Source organism: Fusarium subglutinans, assembly GCF_013396075.1.
Source record: "Fusarium subglutinans strain NRRL 66333 chromosome Unknown NRRL66333_c0000256, whole genome shotgun sequence".
NCBI lineage: Eukaryota > Fungi > Ascomycota > Sordariomycetes > Hypocreales > Nectriaceae > Fusarium > Fusarium subglutinans.
Window position 1 is genome coordinate 25225 of NW_023502319.1, and position 16826 is coordinate 42050.

At 47.6% G+C, this 16826-nt stretch overlaps 9 protein-coding genes across 9 annotated transcripts; 7 read left to right on the forward strand and 2 right to left on the reverse strand.

Moving 5' to 3' along the window:
* Window positions 1-566: 566 nt before the first annotated feature.
* FSUBG_12216 (tyrosinase precursor) lies at window positions 567-3198 on the forward strand (the record flags this gene model as incomplete). Its single annotated transcript, XM_036676983.1, has 6 exons — window positions 567-824; window positions 877-1029; window positions 1082-1486; window positions 1545-1892; window positions 1943-2037; window positions 2088-3198. 6 exons carry the CDS (start codon window positions 567-569, stop codon window positions 3196-3198), a joined length of 2370 nt encoding a protein of 789 aa, XP_036532302.1.
* Window positions 3199-3381: 183 nt separating this feature from the next.
* On the reverse strand, window positions 3382-4562 carry FSUBG_12217 (alcohol dehydrogenase; the record flags this gene model as incomplete). The annotated part of the gene is made up of 2 exons (XM_036676984.1): window positions 3382-3992; window positions 4040-4562. 2 exons carry the CDS (start codon window positions 4560-4562, stop codon window positions 3382-3384), a joined length of 1134 nt encoding a protein of 377 aa, XP_036532303.1.
* A 126-nt stretch (window positions 4563-4688) lies between these two features.
* On the forward strand, window positions 4689-5198 carry FSUBG_12218 (neuraminidase (sialidase); the record flags this gene model as incomplete). Its single annotated transcript, XM_036676985.1, has 1 exon — window positions 4689-5198. One exon carries the CDS (start codon window positions 4689-4691, stop codon window positions 5196-5198), a length of 510 nt encoding a protein of 169 aa, XP_036532304.1.
* A 60-nt stretch (window positions 5199-5258) lies between these two features.
* FSUBG_12219 (neuraminidase (sialidase)) lies at window positions 5259-5825 on the forward strand (the record flags this gene model as incomplete). Its single annotated transcript, XM_036676986.1, has 1 exon — window positions 5259-5825. The coding sequence occupies one exon, from the start codon at window positions 5259-5261 to the stop codon at window positions 5823-5825; it is 567 nt and encodes a 188-aa protein (XP_036532305.1).
* Window positions 5826-6530: 705 nt separating this feature from the next.
* FSUBG_12220 (nucleoside-diphosphate-sugar epimerase) lies at window positions 6531-7493 on the forward strand (the record flags this gene model as incomplete). The annotated part of the gene is made up of 1 exon (XM_036676988.1): window positions 6531-7493. One exon carries the CDS (start codon window positions 6531-6533, stop codon window positions 7491-7493), a length of 963 nt encoding a protein of 320 aa, XP_036532306.1.
* Window positions 7494-9912: 2419 nt separating this feature from the next.
* Window positions 9913-11608, reverse strand: FSUBG_12221 (L-lactate dehydrogenase (cytochrome); the record flags this gene model as incomplete). The annotated part of the gene is made up of 5 exons (XM_036676989.1): window positions 9913-10055; window positions 10103-10311; window positions 10360-10823; window positions 10875-11416; window positions 11467-11608. The coding sequence occupies 5 exons, from the start codon at window positions 11606-11608 to the stop codon at window positions 9913-9915; spliced, it is 1500 nt and encodes a 499-aa protein (XP_036532307.1).
* Window positions 11609-11928: 320 nt separating this feature from the next.
* On the forward strand, window positions 11929-13680 carry FSUBG_12222 (tartrate transporter; the record flags this gene model as incomplete). Its single annotated transcript, XM_036676990.1, has 3 exons — window positions 11929-12381; window positions 12425-12576; window positions 12624-13680. 3 exons carry the CDS (start codon window positions 11929-11931, stop codon window positions 13678-13680), a joined length of 1662 nt encoding a protein of 553 aa, XP_036532308.1.
* Window positions 13681-14037: 357 nt separating this feature from the next.
* On the forward strand, window positions 14038-15518 carry FSUBG_12223 (fibronectin type III domain protein; the record flags this gene model as incomplete). The annotated part of the gene is made up of 4 exons (XM_036676991.1): window positions 14038-14326; window positions 14501-14565; window positions 14607-15142; window positions 15296-15518. 4 exons carry the CDS (start codon window positions 14038-14040, stop codon window positions 15516-15518), a joined length of 1113 nt encoding a protein of 370 aa, XP_036532309.1.
* A 559-nt stretch (window positions 15519-16077) lies between these two features.
* On the forward strand, window positions 16078-16464 carry FSUBG_12224 (uncharacterized protein; the record flags this gene model as incomplete). Its single annotated transcript, XM_036676992.1, has 1 exon — window positions 16078-16464. One exon carries the CDS (start codon window positions 16078-16080, stop codon window positions 16462-16464), a length of 387 nt encoding a protein of 128 aa, XP_036532310.1.
* Window positions 16465-16826: the final 362 nt, after the last annotated feature.

A 16826-nucleotide genomic window follows, 5' to 3' on the forward strand; every position in this document is an offset into this window, starting at 1 on the left:
GTTATGCATTCGGGTCACTGTGCTAAGCCCCCGTGTTAAGCGATCCTAACTATGCCGAGATTAGCATAAAGCAACCAAACTATTGGAGCCACTATTTTGCCAAGGCTTGAATTATGCAAGCTGGCCGAACCGTAACGGTCCAGGCTGTCTTGGCATTGTCCGGAAACAAACCATTCTACTAGCGTAGTACTTATCAGCTAGCCACAAGTCCACAGACAAGAGCTGAAAAGCCAATTCCCTTCTATTGGCTTTAGCTCATATAGGCACTCTGTCATAGTTAGTCAAACAGTGTAGTTATTGGCTGATTTCGTTAAATGTCAAATACATATCACATATCGACACTTTCAGCTCCGTCGTTCCCGGCCATATAGTCCTCCCTGACATGGCGACTCCGTGTCTCTCTTTACGTTAATATGACCTGTTCCCTCTTATCGCTACTCACTGAGCTATAAAGTACATGATATATATATCCGCCTTTCTGAGTACTTAGGTTCTTGTTATGCAGCACTATTTCTCATTACCCCATTGATCTTCTCATAAAGGCTTTTCAGACTCTAAACTTCAGTATGACAGAGGACACTGAAACTTATTGCATCAAAGGTCTTCCTAGGCCTGAAAATGCAAGAACACGCACTCGCGAGACTAAGGATGGCAGCAGCATCCCTTATGTTGAGAATTTGCCCGTTCGCTATGAGATCTCCAAGCTGGCGGGCTCCAACGACCCCATGCTTCGAAGGCAGTGGACACTTTTTGTCCTTGCGCTCGAGAAGTTCAAGATGAAGCCTGTCAACGAGAAGCTTTCATACTTCCAAGTCGCTGGCATTGTAAGTGCCGATAAAGGTTTCTGATGCAAGGCATTGCTGAACATGAAATTAGCACGGCTATCCTGAGGGCGCATGGGACGGTGCTCCAGCACCCAGGCCCGACCCAACCGACCCCAAGAAGGGAGACCAGCCTTATGGCGGTTACTGTAATCATAACGGTCTGAACTTTCCAACTTGGCATCGACCTTACATGGCACTGTTTGAGGTATGTCTCTTGGAGTTATTAGCATCATAGTGACCAGCGATTAATCTTGCAGCAATGTATCTGGGACAACATGGGTGTCGTCCTCAATCATTGGGCTACTGTCCACAAACTGGATGGAGATGAGTTGAACTTGTGGAATACTGCCAAGGATACTTGGCGTATGCCTTACTGGGACTGGGCTCGACAGCAAAGCTACAACGAAGACTTTGCCTATCCCCAAGTCTTGGTACAGGGCCCAGTTCGCATCTTTGTACCCGAAAAGGTCAAAGAGTATTACCCTCCCAGCGGACTCTACGCCAACCCTTTCTGGAGCTTCGAAAATCCCGAGAAAGACGAACACGGAAACCCGTGTGCCTTTGGTAAGATGCCCAAGGGCAAGAGAGACTATAACATCGAGGATGACCCCGTCGATCATGATAATGCTCCTCCCACAGGCGATGACAAAGCTTGGATGCCTGTAAGTTCTCAGGTGAACCAAATTATCCCCCCTTTTAGATTACTGACGAGTATTGAAGTGGAGTGAAGCTACTGCAACTAGTAGATACGGCATCTTTGTTAACAAGACTGCCAAGAAGTTCATCGGTCTCGAGGGCGTCAACAATGCTTGGGTAGCCAACAACCACCTCGCGAACATGACGTGGTATTCCATCACAGCCAGACAAAAGGCACAAGATAAGAAACACAACAGGGATTTCTATCTTAAGTGGAACCCAGGAACGCTTGCTGATTCAGTCAACCGTATGTTCTCACCCCAGTATAACGATACGTGGGGCCAGTTCGCCTCGACCAAATGGACGTACGAGGGTTATGGCAACTCAATGAATGGCTTCTTGTCTCTGGAGTACATTCATAACAATGTTCATGTACGTACAAGTTACTCGTCACCCTATTATCTTGCGACTGACTTCTCAAGAACATCGTTGGGGGCTCTGATTTCAAGACCGGTGTGGGCCACATGAGCGATGTGCCTGTGGCTGCCTTCGACCCCATTTTCTGGCTCCATCACACGTAGGTTCGCCACATCCCACTGCTTGTTCAACTTCTGATCAGCGAGCTAGTCAAATCGATCGTCTTCTTGCCATATGGCAGTCACTTTACCCAACACTCTGGTGGGATCAGGATGAGCCTGGCCAAGGCAATGTTCTCGATGAAACCCCAAAGGACCTCTTATACCCCTTCCATGACAAGAGCAAGCCATACCCAGCCGACCCGAAAGAAGACAAAGACTTTTGGACCGCCGAAAAGTGCCGTGACTGGACGGTTTTCAACTACCAGTATGACGATCTGATGGATCTATCCCAGAAAGCACTTGGTCCCAAAGGAGATCTCAACGAGGAAAAGTTCAAGAAGCTTCTCCAAGCATATATCCACAAGACCTACCCTTGCGCGGAACATTTGATTCATGATATCAAGGAGAACCAAGACGTTCACGTCCCAGCCGGACTGAAGCCAAATGTTCCCAATATCAGCGATGGCTCCTGGAAGGACTACATCATCAATGTTAGATACGATCGTTATGCTTTGGATGGGCAATCTTATACCATCAAATTCTTTCTCGGTGGTCCTGAAGATAAGGATGAGACTCACTTTGAGCCTCAGAACTTTGTGGGGAGCGTCTACACCTTTGGCGGTGGCTCGCGCAAGACTCGAGACTCGTGTTCCAACTGCAAGACCCAGGCTGAGGCAGGCGTTCTCTCGTGCGCCCAGATTCCTCTTACTATCCAACTGCTCCACCATACGATCGACTGTGTGAGAGACCACCCAATTGACACATTCGAGGACGTTGAAGCGTATCTCAAACTTCATCTTCGCTGGAAGTTCTACGGCTATGGTGGCTTTGAAGTTGACGAGAAAGATCTCGAGCCCTTTTCCAAGACTCAGATTACGGTGTTGCGAGGTATTGGCCAACCTCATCACGTAGCTGCCCCGGCTCAGGTCTCGACGTCAGCGCTGAGAACATTGAGTGTTGCGGCTGCTGATATTTCGATCTCTGCGCCATCAAATGTGCCCGCTAATGAGACGAATGGGTCAGCTCAGGGAACGCCAGTTGCATTGCCCCCGGTTTACAGTCGTAAGCCCTATGTGTCCCTTCCGGACATTACTCATGGTAAGCCTTTGGGTCTGCAGAACGATGGATCCTACACCTTTTCAGCCGCAAGTGAGATCTAGGTAGATTGGAGGTGTATTGGTAAGAGAAAGTAAATGTTCAAATATGGATCTGAACTTAAAGTCCCCTACTACGTTAATAGGCGGCTGCTTTCCAATACGTCCTGTCCAACTGACGGAGGCTGGAAGGCATTCAACTATACATTTATCCCAAGTCTTTATACAACCTTAGTCTAAAACCCATGTCTACATGCCTTGAATGTTCCTTGGTCGGTACTCGTTCTCCAAGTATTCCAACTCCTCCTTCGTAAACTTGACATTCAACGCCTCCACCGACTCCTTAATCCTCTTCTCAGAATTCAACCCCAAGATCGGATAACACCCCTTCTGCAGAACCCACGCCGTAGCAACAAGCGCCATGCTAATCCCCTTGTCATTCGCAACCTTCTCAACCCGATTCACAATCTCCAAATTCGCATCTGCAAACCACGTCTCCGTCTTCTTATCACTCTGACTCCTAATCGACTGACTCGCCTCATCATTCTTGCTCGACAGAGGTTTAGCTAGAAGACTGCGCGCGATGGGACTCCAGGGAATGACGCCGACGCCCGTGGCTTCGCAAAAGGGAAGCATTTCTCGTTCCTCTTCGCGGTAGAGGAGGTTGTAGAAGGGTTGCATGGAGATGAAGGGGGTCCAGCCTTTGGATTGGGCGATGTATTGGAGACGGGCGAATTCCCAGGTGTACATTGATGAGGCGCCGATGTAGCGGACTTTGCCGGACTGCACGACGTCGTGAAGGGCGCGCATGATCTCTTCGGGGGGTGTTTCACGGTCCAGACGGTGGATTTGAAGGACATCTGTGCTGTGAGTATGTCACTTAGTTTACCAGGTCAGACAAGCTTACCAATGTAATCGGTTCCAAGACGTTCAAGACACTTATCCACAGCATGGAAAACATGCTTCCTACTTAACCCCATTTGGTTCACAAGCGGGCCGTCATTGATACTAGCAGGCCTTGTACCATCATCCATAACAGGGTTAAAGATCTTTGACAAGATAACAACCTTTTGGCGAGGAATGTTGAATTTCTTCAAAGCCTTGCCAATGATGACCTCTGATTCGCCATTGGAGTACGTATCAGCTGTATCCCAGGTATTGATGCCCTGGTCATAGGCAGCTTTAAGAAGTTTCAGGCCATCTTCTTCATCAAGGACCCAGGGTGAGCCTTGCCATGAGCTTGAGCCAAAGGTCATACAGCCGAGGATGACCTTTGAGATCTTGAGGCCCGTGTTGCCGACATGCCGATCTGACCAACGCTGATATCGCCGAACATTTCCTTCCCCGCAGTATTCCACTGGGATCATCAACCCCTCACCTCCAACGCCATTCAATCGGCCATCCTCCCAATTGGTCGACGAGTCATTCATAGTGGGCTTAGCTTCGGGCTAATATCCGCCGGGATCGTGGGGAAGTCACGTAGAAGAGGTGATGTTTTAAACCACCAAGACAAGACTCATTGCAACATTACAATCAGCTCGATTCCGCAATTAACCATGGCACCAAACCTTCAAACTATTCCTGTTCCCTCAGCGACAGTTCAATCCCACGCTTCGAATTTGTTGCAACTCCCAGACAAGACTGTGCTATGTACATGGTTTGGTGGTTCACAAGAAGGACTGCCTGATATCAGTATTTGGCTATCTCGACTAGAACCAGGATCGCCGTCTTGGACTTCCCCGCAAAAGATCTCATTTGATGAGAATAGAAGTTGTCAAAATCCCGTCTTGTTCAGAGCACCTCACAATGGAGACATCTGGTTGCTTCACACCTCGCAAGACGCCGGTAATCAGGATGGCGCTTATATCCTGAAGCGCACATCTCCAGACCAGGGCCGTACCTGGTCTGAGGCTAGTCGGCTTCTTCCCAATGTCACTGGCATTTTTATAAGACAACCCATCGTCATCAATGGCAGTGGGACCTGGATCTTGCCAGTTTTCTACTGCCGCACAGAACCTGGTCACAGATGGATTGGCAGCGATGATATCTCTGGTGTTCTCTACTAAGAAGACAATGGCGCAAGGTGGAAGGAGAAGCAAGCACCAGACAGTGTCGGCTCTGTTCACATGAACATCCTCCCCCCAGCATCCGGCTCTTCACTCTGGGTCGCATTCTACCGTAGCCGCTGGGCAGACAATGTTTACCGCTCAACATCCAGTAACGGCATTGACTGGGAAACACCAAAAGCAACAAGCCTCCCAAACCCCAACAGCGGTATCTGCGCAGCCCGTTTATCATCAGGCCATATCGCCATTGTCTTCAACAGATCAAGCACCTCAGCTGATACCCTCAAACGACAAGGCTTATACGATGACATCACACCTGAAGATGATAAGCGACCGAACCAAGTCACAAAGACAGGAAAGGATGCGGTTTGGGGAACGCCCAGAAAGGCATTGACGCTTGGAGTTTCGGAGGACGAGGGACTGACGTGGAGAGAGCGTGTGCTTGAGGATGGCGATGGGTTCTGTGGGACGAATAGTTCTTTGGGACAGGAGAATAGGGAGTTGAGTTATCGGAGTATTTATATTGAGAAGGGCGGGGATAGTGATGTTGCGCATGTGGCGTACACCTGGCATCGGCAGCATATTAAGTATGTAAGGATTGATGATGTCGAGGCATGGGTTAGTTAGATCTGACTGAGAAATCTATCTGAATTGCGCAAAGAAACTCAGACTATTTCACCAGTGATTTGTGATAGGACCGGTGGATTCTAGGTTTTGCAAACTTCTCCATGATCTCATTGTAAAGGCCGTGAAGGTTTGGTGCCTCTTTTACGTCCCTCTTTAATAAAGTAAATAGGATTAAATAGCTTAATATCCTTGCAGATAAATCGTAATTACATATGCCTGGTTCTGCAGGCTCATGCATTAATTTTCACTGTCTTGACCTCTGTTAGCTACTTTAGAAGTCGTTTCCATTCTAACATTTTTACCCTACATCAAAACGACACCATTACCCGGCTTTCTCACATACCTGAGACTGGTGGAAGGCCCCTTCTGTTCTCTGTGACCGTGTATGCGATGTCTCAGGCGCTATCTCGGTCTGGTTCCCGGCCGAGACATGGTGCATCATCCGCGAGTGTCAACTCAACCAATAGGATTTCTGACCGCGTCCACAAGAGCACCAAGCGGACTGGGCATTCACTGCTCGCCACTGGGATCTGTGCAAACCATGGATCAAGAGAGACGATGCAAAGAGGTCGCAAAGGTTAGAATGTTATTAAAAGAAGGGCATGATTAGGATCCAGACTTAATCTGCACTTACACACGCAGTATCAGGAGCACTCAACAGTTAGTCAACACATTTCTAATATTTGCTTCACAAAAATACGCATCATGACTCAAACAAAAGACCATGTTCTGATAACTGGAGCCGGTGGCTTCATCGGCCAGGAACTCATCACATCTCTCCTCAAAGACATGCCCAGCGCTCGCTTCACCCTCACCGATATCATCACTCCCCCAATCCCCTCAGGAGCAGAAAGCCAGGTCACATCCCTCAAAGTAGACCTAACAGACCCATCAGCTGTTAAATCCCTGCTGTCCAACCGCTTCAGCCACGTCTATATTCTTCATGGTCTCATGTCCGGTGGCGCAGAGGCCAATCTAGACCTGGGACTCAAGATCAACGTTGACTCTGTGCGAAGTATTCTTGACGTGCTGCGGACTGCATATCCTGGTACGAAAGTGATATTTGCTAGCTCGTGCGCTATCTACGGTCAGACGGATCTTGTGACTGAGTTTGGAACACTTCCTCAGCCTAAGAGTTCATATGGTATTCAGAAGTTGCTGGTAGAGCTTTTGATCAATGATTACTCCCGCCGCGGTCTTCTCGACGGACGAATTGTTCGCCTACCCACTGTCATCGTCCGCCCAGGCGCACCCTCGGCTGCTGCATCCAGCTTTGCATCAGGCATTGTCCGAGAGTCTCTCCACGGAGTCCCCAACATTCTACCAGTTAGTAGAGACCTCGAGCTTTGGGTCTGCAGTCCTGCAACGGTTATCAAGAACCTCATCAAGATCAAGGACGTTCCAAAAGAGAAGTTTGGTGACTCGAGAGTGGTCAACCTACCTGGCATTACGGTTACGGTGCAGGAGATATTAGACGCTTTGAGAGAGGTCGGCGGTGAGAAGGCGCTTGGGCAGATTGAGGAGAAGAGGGATCCGGCGATTGAGGCAATTGTAAGTAGTTGGCCGGCGAGGTTTGATGTTTCTAGGGCTTATGGTCTTGGACTCGAGGCTGATGGAACGGTGTTAGATGCTGTTAAGGCGTTCCATGTAAAGATTTCCAAGGCTTAGTTTGCTAACATGTTTATGCCAGAGTTAATAATAAAAGCTTACACGATGTAATGATCACTTGTAATATATAATACCTAGTTTCCTACCAACTAATTCATTATCGCAAACGATATAACCTTCCACTCCAGTTCCACTGTGATAGCATCAACTGTTTCACCTGGGGGAAAGAGAGGAGCGTGGCATAAGAAGGATAATTTATTCTTGATCAAGAAGCCGATGACCATCGTCATTGAAGGTTGTGGGTCTGCTGAGATCCCTTGCCAGATGCCAACGCATATGGCTTCTATTACACCGTGATCCCTTCATAATTGCACGAGACAGATCGAGAATCATCCCAGCCCCGGTTTGCTGGTTTGAGTGGTTTACCTACAGTGATATGAGTTACTGAGTTATTTGATTGAGAGGCGTAGGTCGAGAGTTTCCTCGATATTATCCTCATCATCCTTTTTTGAATTCATCCATGAACGATTGTTCAAATTTTTTACTTTTTTAGTGGTGATTTATATAGTCATTCTGAAGAGACCGATCAAGGGCTTACTGTAGAGTAATTGGCAGTGACTTCCAAGACATTGCAGACTGTGATACCTTCTCTGTTATAAAGTTCTTAGAGGTAGTTCTGTGTTATTTACCGATTCCTTTAATGAAACCGTTAGATTCATACTTAGCGTTCAATTTTGATTCAAGCAGTCACGGTACTGCTGTTATATCGCAGGTAGTCTATTTATTAGAAAAGTACACAGCGATATTAAAGCGTAAAATATATTCTTCCAACTCCAACACTGCTAGGTTATAGTAACCCTATGCACTCAATTAGCCCGAGAGCTCCTTATGTCTTTTGAGTTACGAAGCATTCGATCGATTACAGGATTTTTCTTCCTGAGCCTGGTAAGCTTCATTCCCAATGCAGCCTCGCTTTTGTACCCCCAGCTCTGAGTGTATCCTTCAACAATAAGTTTCCATGGCAAGCTTTCGAGCCTGCAATTGACGACAAACCTATCTTCTGAAGACAAGCAATTCAAGGTTTCTTGTTCTATTGTGAGGTCCTGAATACCGTTGGTCGTAGCATGTACTTCGGCGTTACGGGGAGTGTTAATCTCCGATGGTTGGTATGCTGCTTCTTGAACTGAATCATCCTTGTCGTGATGGGCAACAAGGATACCCTCTATATCGGAAAGAGGAAATTCTGTCCCTCGTTTCAACCTCGAGACACTGTCTGACCTTTGTCCAGGGAAGACAGTTGGTGCTGAGGAGGAGGTGATGCTATGTTTGGGAGATTCGGATATGGCAGCCGAAGTCATTGAAGCCCCAAAAGGGGAAAGGCAGAGTGACGAATCCAGTAAAGGGTATTGAAAAAGAGGTTGACTAGCGTCCCAGTAATCAGCCCCTACATTAGGGCAGGAATACTGATATGCCAAGAGCATAGGGTCTATAGCCATGGGCTCATCGTCAACGTTCAGTGGAGGGGCGGTATTAAGATGGGGAAAGTTAGAGTCCATTGTTGCAGAGTGTAGAATTAAATTGCAATAAAAACTTAGGGTATTAATAACAACAATGTATTAAGTTAATTTGGAAGTGCTTGTCTTAACGCTTTGAGATTTATACTGGATTCTGTCTTTATCTATCGCTTGTTTATAACACAAGCATTAGCTCAGCTTCTAGCATTACAACCAACAGCGAGGTAGCTAATAGATTGTCTTCGTTATAAACTGTCTTTCTCATAACTTATGAGTTTACTAACTAAGTATAACACCCTTAAACAACGCTGGTAGACACACCTAACTTCTGTTTTAGTCAATCAAGAAGCGGTATAGGATTACTTACCGGGATTATAGGTGGGCCTACCTTGTCCCCTCATAACCTCTCTTCTTGAATCTCACTTGACCCCTGTCCCCTTATAACCTCTTTTTTGAAATCTCACTTGATCCCTGTCCCTCTTAACCCCTCTTTTTTGAAATCTCGCTTGATCCCTGTCCCTCTTAACCCCTCTTTTTTGAAATCTCGCTTGATCCCTGTCCCTCTTAACCCCTCTTTTTTGAAATCTCGCTCTTGACCCCTGTCCCCTCATAACCTCTTTTTTGAAATCTCACTTGACCCCTGTTCCCTTTTCCTGCAGATTCTCCAACCCTAACTGACCCCACAATATAATTTTACTTGCCGTCATATTTTCAGTTTGTGGGCGATAATCCTAAAAATAGTAGAGCTAGGTTCCGGACACCAGGCCGATGAGTAAAATGGTCCGCGACGCTGCAACACCCAATGTCGGTACCAAGGCAAGGCCAATCTGATGGTTGAGATATAGAGGGAAAAGTGCGGAAGACAACTGAAAGATGAATTGCAGGGTAACATTGTGTACATGGGTGCTACTTCGAGGAGAGCTCTATGTGTTATCGAGATGTGCTCTCTCGTCATAAAAAAACCACTACAGCTTCGACAACAGACGCGTGTACGCATTACCGACTACCATATGACCAATATCAAACGTATTCACCAAGCTAGGTCTAGCTTCACTCAGCGACGTGATGCCAGAAAGACGCATTGAAGTCTCAAGCTCATCTTTAAGGACTGCGATTTGTTAGCTTGGTCATCTTTGCGCGACAGAGAAAACTCACTATGGCAGAGATGCTCGGCGCCATCTTGGCCGTGGATAAGAGAGTATAGGAATGGTCGTCCGATACCAACTGCTGTTGCGCCGAGGGCGATGGCCTTCAGGATATCGGATCCCCGCTCGAAGCCGCCGTCGATGTAGACTTCAAGCTGATCAAAGACCTCTGGGCAGTTCTTCCGTAATTCTAGCAGTACCAGGATACTTGCTTGAGCCCTAAAGATAGTCAGCTTTAGTATCATGGGAGTGGAAGAACCGACTTACCCATCTAACGACCGTCCACCATGGTTACTCAACAATACACCCTCAACACCATACTCCGCCGCCTTGATAACATCCTCAGCAGTCTGAACCCCCTTCAACACAATCGGCAACCCCCCACTCGCCTCCCGTATCCAAGCCAAGTCATCCCAGCACAACGACTTGTCAATATACTGCGCCATGAGACGTCCAAACCCACTCCCCTTCTTATCCTTACTGCTCTCACCACCACTAATCGCCGACTTAACAGTTTGTTCTTGCGCAGCTCTCTCGTCTGCCTCACGCTTCCCTGGCACAGGGGCATCGACCGTTACAAAGATCGCTTTAACGCCGAGACTTCGTACGGTTTTGAGAAGCTCGACGGTCTTGTCGTGGTTGGAGTTAACGTATAGCTGGAAGAAGAATGGTTGTGTTGAGGGAGCAGCTTTGACGATCGGCTTTAACGAGAAGGAAGCATTACTCGAGATCTATTAATTGTTAGTTAATAAGTCTTCATGGTCATCAGTCAGTGCACTTACACATTGGGTAATACCCTCATTGGCCGCAGCCCGACTAAGCGCTAGCTCCCCATCAGGATGCGCAAGCCTCGCCATAGCAGCAGGAGAAATAAAAAACGGTGCACTACTATCGAAACCAAGAATACTGGTCTTGTAGTTGACTTGCGAAACATTCCTCAATATCCTGGGCCTGATCATGATTCTCCGCACCAGCTCCTTATTCTTCCCGTGCGTGACGAGATCTGTCGCGGCGGACGAGTAAAATGCCCATGTTTTAGCGGAGAGTGAATCTTGCGCTGCCTTCTCATAGTCTGGAGCACTCAAGATCGCGTCTATGGGGGGAATTCTCTTTGCTGTTGCTGTAGAGGGGGCTTGGTTCGTTTGTGTTGGCGATGTAGGGGGCGGTACAGGATCGATCTCGGTGGTTTTAGGGGTCGAGCGACTAATTGCAGATTCTTCGAGGAGGCCTACTAATTTGTCTCTGGGAAGGTCTTCGATGATATCAGGCGCGTGGACATCATTGTAGAGTTCCGTGGCATCAGTACCAGCGAGGCTCAGCAGCACTACTCATCGTGATTAGTCTCGCCACAACCTCCCAAGTTACTCAACATACCTTCTGGACCGCCAGGATGCTCATTAATAAAGTGTGTAATATCCCAGACCTTGGAATGGACAGCTATCCAACAGTCATTCGCCGTGTTATGCTGCCTCAAGTCGTCCAAGGACACTCTTCTCGTCTCAAGTGAAGTCTCCATGATTGCTGATAGTATTGATTCAATTTACAGAACGAAACAAGTTGTAGACCTTGAAAATAAGCTAATAAACCAAGCTGCAATTTACTATCTCCACAAGCTCTCACAACCCGGGAATGCCGAGTATCGGCCTGGGTCACGGAGAACCTTCCCATTGGCTGCTTTCGCCCCCCGGGAATGTCTCCGGGCGTTGAACCCCGCATTGGGCCTTGGAGTTTTGGTGCACTTAAGAGCTCGGAGATAGCATGGACGATTACTGCATCAAGCAATATCTTCATTACACAATCATCACTCCTCTATCAATCACTAGTCAGATCTTCAAAATGGAGCGCAGCACTATCCAAGCAAAGGCAAAGCCCCTCCCCAAAGGAGTTTACACCCCCGTGGTCACACTTTACAAAGCAGACGATCCAACCCAGCAAGTAGACCATGAAGCAATGCACACCCAATGTCAAGCCTTGATCAAGGCAGGCATGCACGGTCTCGTCTATCTCAGCACGAATGGCGAGCTAGTTCTCCTCTCGCGTGAAGAGCGCAAAGCCATCATCAAGACAGCCGTGCAGACAGCTTCTGCAGCGAGTGGACCTGACTACCCCATTGTGGCAGGCATCTCGGCACAATCCACGCAGGAGACGATCCAGAACGCCAAAGATGCAGCGGATGCTGGAGCTGGCTTTGGGTTGCTTCTGCCGCCGAATTACTGGCCCAAGGCACTGCCCAGCCAAGCTATAGTGTCTTACTTTAAAGAGGTTGCGGCGGCTTCACCGATACCTATTGTTATTTACAACTTTCCCGCTGTCACATCTGGTATTGATCTAGATTCCTAGCAACATGATTCTCAACAAGTTCGCGAAGCCTTCTCAGTACATGGCCACCATCATGTTCATCTGGGGTATTGTCGTGGTTTGCACCGGTCTAATCCACAACTTTGGCCAACTCTGCATCATCCGTATCCTCCTCGGTCTTTTTGAGTTAGTAGTCACCCACCTCTACATCTCATACCTGCTAACATCACCAGGGCTGGCTTTTTCCCCGGCGCTATCCTCATCATTTCGAAATGGTACCTCCCCCACGAAACGCAAACCCGAGTCGCGATTCTATATACATCCGCAGCCACCGGAGGTGCTTTCTCCGGCCTCTTTGCCTATGCCATCGCCAAAATGGACGGCATCGGTGGTCAGGGCGGTTGGCGATGGATCTTCTTCATTGAGGGAATCTTCACAATTGTCATGTCGTTCGTCACATGGTTCTTGCTCATCGACTCGCCTACTCTCTCATACTGGCTTACCGATGAAGAGAAGCGATATCTCGTTCTGCGCCAAGCTTCTCGAAGAGTCACTAACTCGGGCGAATACCGCGAGAAGACGTTCGACAAGGGAGCTTTGTTCGAGGTTCTCAAGGACTGGAAGGCATATCTTCTCGTTATCATGTCCTGGTCCAACGCTGCGCCCAACTACGGTCTCAAATTCTCCATGCCCTCTATTGTTAAGGGAATGGGCTACACATCCAGCAACGCCCAACTCATGACTATTCCACCTTATCTCTGCGGAGCTATCTCATCGTACCTCCTCGCTCGATTCGCTGATAAGCACAAGTGGAGAATGCCCTTTATTATTGGTCCTCAGCTCTGCATCGTCATAGCTTTCTCTATTCTTATGACCAAAGCCGAGTTTATTGTTCAGAACCTTGGAGTGTGCTACTTTGCAGTCTGTCTCGCTTGTGCTGGCATGTATCCCATCTTGCCTGGTACCAGCGCCTGGAACATTGACAACAACCTCAATCCCACCAAGCGAGCCATCAGCATTGGCTTTGTCACCTGTGCAGGTACAATAGGTGGTATCTATGGTAGCTACATCTATATCGACAAGGAGAAGCCCAAGTACACGACTGGATATGGTGCATCGCTCGGATTCGCCGTCGCAGGAATCTTGGCTGCTGTTACCCTTGAGACTGCTTTGGTCATGATTAACAAGAAGAGGTCCAAGATCAGCGAGGCTGAGGTTCGGAGCAAGTACACAGAGGAGGAGCTTGAGATTATGGGTGAGAAGAGCCCCCTATACCAGTACAAGCTGTAGTAGAAGTAGCGATAAGAAACTATTCCAAGGCACTTGAATTTATACAAATTGCTAAAAGTATGCTATTATACCAATGACATGTGACATGAAAGAAATGGGGCACCGGGGTACAAGAAGACTTCTAACGTTAGAGTAAGGTCCTAAAAACATTTAGTCTAAGATTATCTAAATCTATACTAAATTTACCTAAGGCTTTTTGTCATCTAGGATAGAGGTCCTAAGTTTTATTGCATCCCCTTGGCAGACTGGGGCATCGATCTCAACCACCTAACCGGGTTACCTAAGTGGTCCATAAGCGGTTCGTAGTAGCTATCTTATTATTCGGAAGATACCTAGATCATCCTAGTTCTTACTGCAATGATCCTGCCGTCTCTCTCGAATATCCGAGAAGCCCCGGAGGATTACGGACTCCAAGTTTATGAGCAAAGCTTCTCGCTACAATCTCCTTCAAGGGCTATACAAGATCGTGCTTGTGCTCGCTACGATCATGTTTATCCATATCTCGTCAACCAACACTCACAAATCGGAGATGAATCCGGCCGCAAGTCCCAGTTTCTTTCGTGCTCTGGCGCTGTCACTACAGATGTAGTAGAGAAGCAGATCCCGCGCCTCGACAACAATCAGGAAGTCATTACTCTATCCATCGGTAAGTCCACTCCTGCTCACCTACATCCTATCTTTGAGCTCTGGTCTTTTTTATGTTACTCACGTCTTCTCCAGGAGGTAGCGGCGTCGGCCTGGTGGACCTCTTAAACTCATGCATTTTCCAAATGGGCTGCTAAGAAGAAGCTTGACAAATAGTATCCTAAATCGGTCTTAGAATCAGCTGACGATGGTGCAGTGGAAAGATCCATGCTACAAGGTGAGATGTCTGCTCAACTTGACGTTGGTACGCTATGGCCAACGACCTTTGTAACTACGCCAAGTTCTTCGCCGACGACCGAGTAGGCGATTCCGTCAAGTTTATTAACTGCGATCAATTCATCGGCAAATACGGCGGACGGTACTGCGAAGCAGGGGTCGATGATCCTACCACCGAGAGCGACACAAGGAAGAGTCGCATGTTCTACGAACTCAACACTTGGGATCCTTTGGGTTCGAGTCCATGGAAGCGCGGGGCGGAGGGCGGCGAGCTCAACGGGACTTTTTATGGTGACATGCTCGTTCTCAGCCAAATCACACGCCTTGTAAATCCCAACGCTGAACTTCGCCATTATGGCGATGATGTAAAGAAGGCGCTTGCTGCGCGTGTAGCGATCTTGGATTACCTGATTCCAGATGGATATGGACGATTCTTTCATCCTCAGATCCCACTACATGAAATGATTGCTAGCTTGGTCACTTACGAAATCATGAAGGATCATCAGGCTCGCATTGGATACGCGGTATGGACTCATCCGCCTGAGAACACGAGTTACAAAGTTAAGCCATCGCCTACGCATTCACATGAGAATACTTACAAGTAACATTGCGGCGGCCCATTGCTCAGGCTCAAGGACTGTGACCACACGGTTAATTACCTCCGTCGGGAAATAGATCCTCCATTTGCGTATAGCACAGAGCAAGTTGAAACCAATCTTGACACCACGCGGAAGCATCACTGACCTATGACTAGGAAGGACCAACCTGATGGAAACTGTTGGGGCAAATCTGATGGTATTGGCTGTAGTGTCTTTCTCGAAGGTGAAGGCTGCAAGATGAAGGGCCATGATATGTGGGATTGGTACCAGAAGATTCGCAAAGACGGTGAGAAGAGTAAGAAATGCGGAGAGGTTGGGTATGAGGACGGCTGCACACTCAAGATTGACTTTGTGACAGGATGCAATAATCATGGCTAAGATTACTTAAAAAGGAGTGTGTTGGGTTGTGAAGCATGTTCGTGGTAGCGCTGTTCGACTTTTGGGGGCAGTTTGAAAGCTGATTGGAAATACGGATATTGCCTACGAGACCTTTAAAGGGTTAAGTGAGTGAGACTATGAAACTTCTCTATTTTTATATGACATTAACTCCAGGTTTCGACGTGGAACGGCTTTGGAGTTGGTGATGTGTCCCATTTCGGCCGGACAAATATCCGGGCCGGATCATTTCGCTAGCTACTTTATTTGTTTGTTATCTTTATTATGGGATAGAATACCCCGCAAAAGAAACCATAAGAAGTCGAGATACTTACTCCTACTTGTTATAACTCTAATCATTTTGAAGTACGATCAGTGTGATAGCTATAATCCAAACCAATCCAACTCAACTCAATCAACTCAGATCAGTTGTTGGCCCCATCGAAAGTCCCGACCTATCACTCATAAACGCAATCAAGATTCGGATAAATATACCACAATTCGACGACCCGCACCTCAAAAATATTGCTTCGACCTAGTTTTTGCTCTACTAGTATTGACAATGAACGCCTCCGCGGAGCAACAAGATGAAATTGCCCAGTTGGTTGAGCAATACGGAGCAGTTCCTCCACCCTGGTTCATGTTTCCAGAAGACCATCCGTACAGCATCGGCTGGCGCATGGGTGCTGGCGAATCTTACATTATGATGTACTGGACTTGGTGGAAGCAAGAAAAAGAGCATCTCGACGAAAAGCAGCGAATTGAGTATTTTCGCAGATGGCCGCCTCCACCCGAGTGGCTCATTTGGATGATAGAAGTGATCTGGGATCTTGACCCCAAGGACTTTGAGGATGACGATGCTTACTCGCCCTACTTCAAGCGCGTTGAGGCGCTTGGTTTTGGGTCAGAGGACGATTACAAGAATGCTATGCGTGATGAGGAAGAGTAAATGGGGGGATTTCGTCATCGCGATGCATCTGTTTTCGAGACTGGTAAACTGACGGTCACATTACAGGAAGGGTAACAGGCAGCCATGATAACAATAATGGTTCTATTTAGCCGGAGGAAGGCGAGGATATAGGCAAGGATAAAGTGAAAGTTTGTTGGTTAGTAAGAGATTCGTATCCATCCTGATGCGTCTCTTGGATTCGCAGTGTGCCTGGAACGAAATCAACCCTGCCTGGGAAAGGTTATCTCAATTAAATAAGGAGAAATTGAAAGAAAAAAAACACACTTAAATTAAGTCCCAATACCCAACTGCCAATAAAAGCTCCGTGTCTTGCCAAATTGGCATCTATATTATCTCTAGGA